Source organism: Tarenaya hassleriana, unplaced genomic scaffold (genome assembly GCF_000463585.1).
Source record: "Tarenaya hassleriana unplaced genomic scaffold, ASM46358v1 Cleome260, whole genome shotgun sequence".
NCBI classification, from domain to species: domain Eukaryota; kingdom Viridiplantae; phylum Streptophyta; class Magnoliopsida; order Brassicales; family Cleomaceae; genus Tarenaya; species Tarenaya hassleriana.
The window spans coordinates 28,362-31,186 of NW_010965870.1; the positions used below are offsets into that span (position 1 = coordinate 28,362).

The following is a 2,825-nucleotide window of genomic DNA, read 5'->3' on the forward strand; positions in this document are numbered from 1 at the left end:
AAAACAAGTTGAATACAAAAGAACTTCTCTCCATTCATCTATTTTCGTCACTCTATATTCAACCATTCTTTCTCCCATCTTTCTTTCATTGTTAAGCACCAAATTTGCAGAAAATCTTTATGGTATCAGAGCATTAAGGTCCAAGACCCCTCTGTTCCAAATATATTTCTATTCCGCTGCATAAACCAAAGCAAATTCCTTCTTATCTTTCTTTGATAGAAAGAGGAGTCTGCTAGTGTTCTCAACCCATTTCCTACCCTTTTGTTTTACATTTTTCAATTGAAAAGCCTATGGATACTCAATCAAAACTCATTCCTATCACCCTCAATGGTGAAAACTACTTCTACTGGACAAAAGCTGCAACAACAGCTCTCAACAGCAAAGGATTGTGGGAGCATGTTTCAACCGAAAAACGGTTCTTTCCCCCACAAGAAGTGGCATTTGAAGGAGAGACACCGGAACAAGCACAACAACGAATGCAAAGGAATCAACAAAGTGTGCTCGATTTTAACAAATGGAAACAGGAGGATAGTCAAGCCTTGGTTATACTTCAAGGCTCCCTGGAACCTTATCTTCTGCAGTCTTTCATTTCCCATGACACAACAAAATCGCTTTGGGAATCCCTGCAGAATGTTTACGGTAACCTTTCCAATGTTAGTCGAATTTTTGAGTTAAAAAAGAAACTTTTTCACCTACAGCAGAATGATCAGCCATTCAACAAGATTCAAGGAGAATTTTCTGCTTTATGGGCTGAACTTGAGGAAATTAGGCCAACTTCTATCGATCCACAAATCGTTATGGAAAGAGCTCAAGAAGACAAGGTGTTCTCCATTCTTACCACTCTTAATGCATCATTTAATGATCTGATTTATTATGTACTTCGACAACCTAAGCTTCCAACATTTGAAGAGGTATGTATGATGATTAAGAGGGAAGAGGGAGGTCGAAATTTATTCACCGGTCCTCATGAGCTTGCACATTACACTACAAAACCTACTGCAAATAACTATGCTCCAAGGGACAGAAAATCCTTTTATTGTGAGCATTGCAAACGTCAAGGGCACACCAAAGACCGCTGTTGGGTGGTTAATCCTCATCTAAAACCATCAAGGTATAAAGACGCTCCTCGTCGCGGTTCTGCAATGACCGCCGGTCATGATACCACTTCAAACGATGGAACCATCAGCCTCACAACTGATGAGATGAGAGGCCTTAAACAACTTCTTCAATCTCTCAACAAAGAGACTGGTAATCTTTCTATACTATCCTCTATTGTTATTGACTCGGGTGCAACAACCCATATGTTTTGTGATGCCAAATGGTTTGAGAGTATAACACCAAGTATTGGAGTGGTATCAGTTGCAAATGGTAAGAATGTTCCTGTCAAAGGTTTTGGTAAAATTCGACTTTTTAATCGTGATATCACAGCCTTATATATACCGGATTTTCATGCTAACCTTCTGTCCATTGCTAAATTTGTTGAAGAGAATCCTTGTCGTGTTATTTTCGATACTAATGGTGTCTCATTTCAGGATATTAACTCAGACCATGTGTTTGGAAATGGCACAAGGACGGGCAATCTCTTTTACATCGCAGAATCTCATTCTAGTTTTTTCTCCGTTTCACCTAGTGTGTGGCATGCTCGCTTTGGACATCCACACTCTAAAGTTTTACATTTACTTGTTCCCAACGTTAAGTCATTTGAACACATTTGTGAAGCTTGTACTTTAGGGAAACATTGTCGAACGGTTTTTCCGATTTCCTCTACTATCTATGAGCATGCTTTTGATTTAGTTCATTCGGATGTATGGACTGCTCCTTGCTTTTCTCGTGATAATTTCAAATACTTTGTGACTTTTATTGATGAAAAAACCAAGTATACATGGATAACACTTTTAAAACAGAAAAGTGATGTGTTTGGTGCATTGAAAAACTATCTTGCTTATGTAGCTAATCAATTTGGTGTTAAGATAAAATGTTTGAGAACAGATAATGGAGGTGAATACATGAGTTGTAAATTTAGGGAATACCTACTTCAAGAAGGCATTATACATCAAAGATCTTGCTCATATACCCCACAACAAAATGGTGTTGCCGAAAGGAAAAACCGTCATTTGATGGAAGTGTCAAGAACTCTCCTATTTCATCGCCAAGTTCCCAAAACATATTGGAGTGATGCAGTGAAAATGGCCTGCTATCTAATCAATCGCTTACCAACTCAAGTGCTCAACGACAAATCACCATATGAGGTACTCTGTAATCGTCGTGATTCTTTTGATCACTTACGTGTTTTTGGTTGTGTATGCTTTGCTCGTATAGATGAAGGGCAACGCACCAAACTTGATCCTAGGAGTATCCGGTGCATCTTTCTCGGATATCCAGCTAACCAAAAAGGATACACATGTTTTCACCCTCCAACCAATCGAATATATACATGTCGGGATGTCAAGTTTCATGAGGAGCTCAGCTATTTCGGGGACAAGAATTGGCAAGATTTGGAAAACCTTACAGACCGTGGGAAGGACCACAATGCTCCTCTTATGCACCTACTCACAACCATTCGTCATCTTGGAGCACAATCAGACCGCGAGACATCACAACCTTCACCAAAATATCTCCACGCCGTCGGTATCCCTAACGCTCCTCTTGAATCTCTAAACCAACCCTTGCTTACTAACAATATAGGGGGTGTCCCAATCAATGGTGAGCATGCACTTGGAGATTTGGGTGAGGGGGAACAACACAATAACACACAGCCTCACAGTGGTTCACTTGAAGGGGAAATGCTAACAATTATCTCAAGAAGCGATAGAAAATCTTCCCCC

General features: G+C 39.9%; 1 protein-coding gene across 1 annotated transcript; it reads left to right on the plus strand.

Moving 5' to 3' along the window:
* Window positions 1–24: 24 nt before the first annotated feature.
* LOC104817094 lies at window positions 25–1,798 on the plus strand. Its single transcript, XM_010546172.1, has 2 exons — window positions 25–1,248; window positions 1,533–1,798. The coding sequence occupies exons 1-2, from the start codon at window positions 291–293 to the stop codon at window positions 1,538–1,540; spliced, it is 966 nt and encodes a 321-aa protein (XP_010544474.1). The 5' UTR covers window positions 25–290; the 3' UTR covers window positions 1,541–1,798.
* The last annotated feature ends 1,027 nt before the right edge of the window (window positions 1,799–2,825 follow it).

Excerpts from the sequence above, each read along its gene's own strand:
- LOC104817094 (XM_010546172.1), top strand. The coding sequence starts at position 291 with ATGGATACTCAATCAAAACTCATTCCTATCACCCTCAATGGTGAAAAC.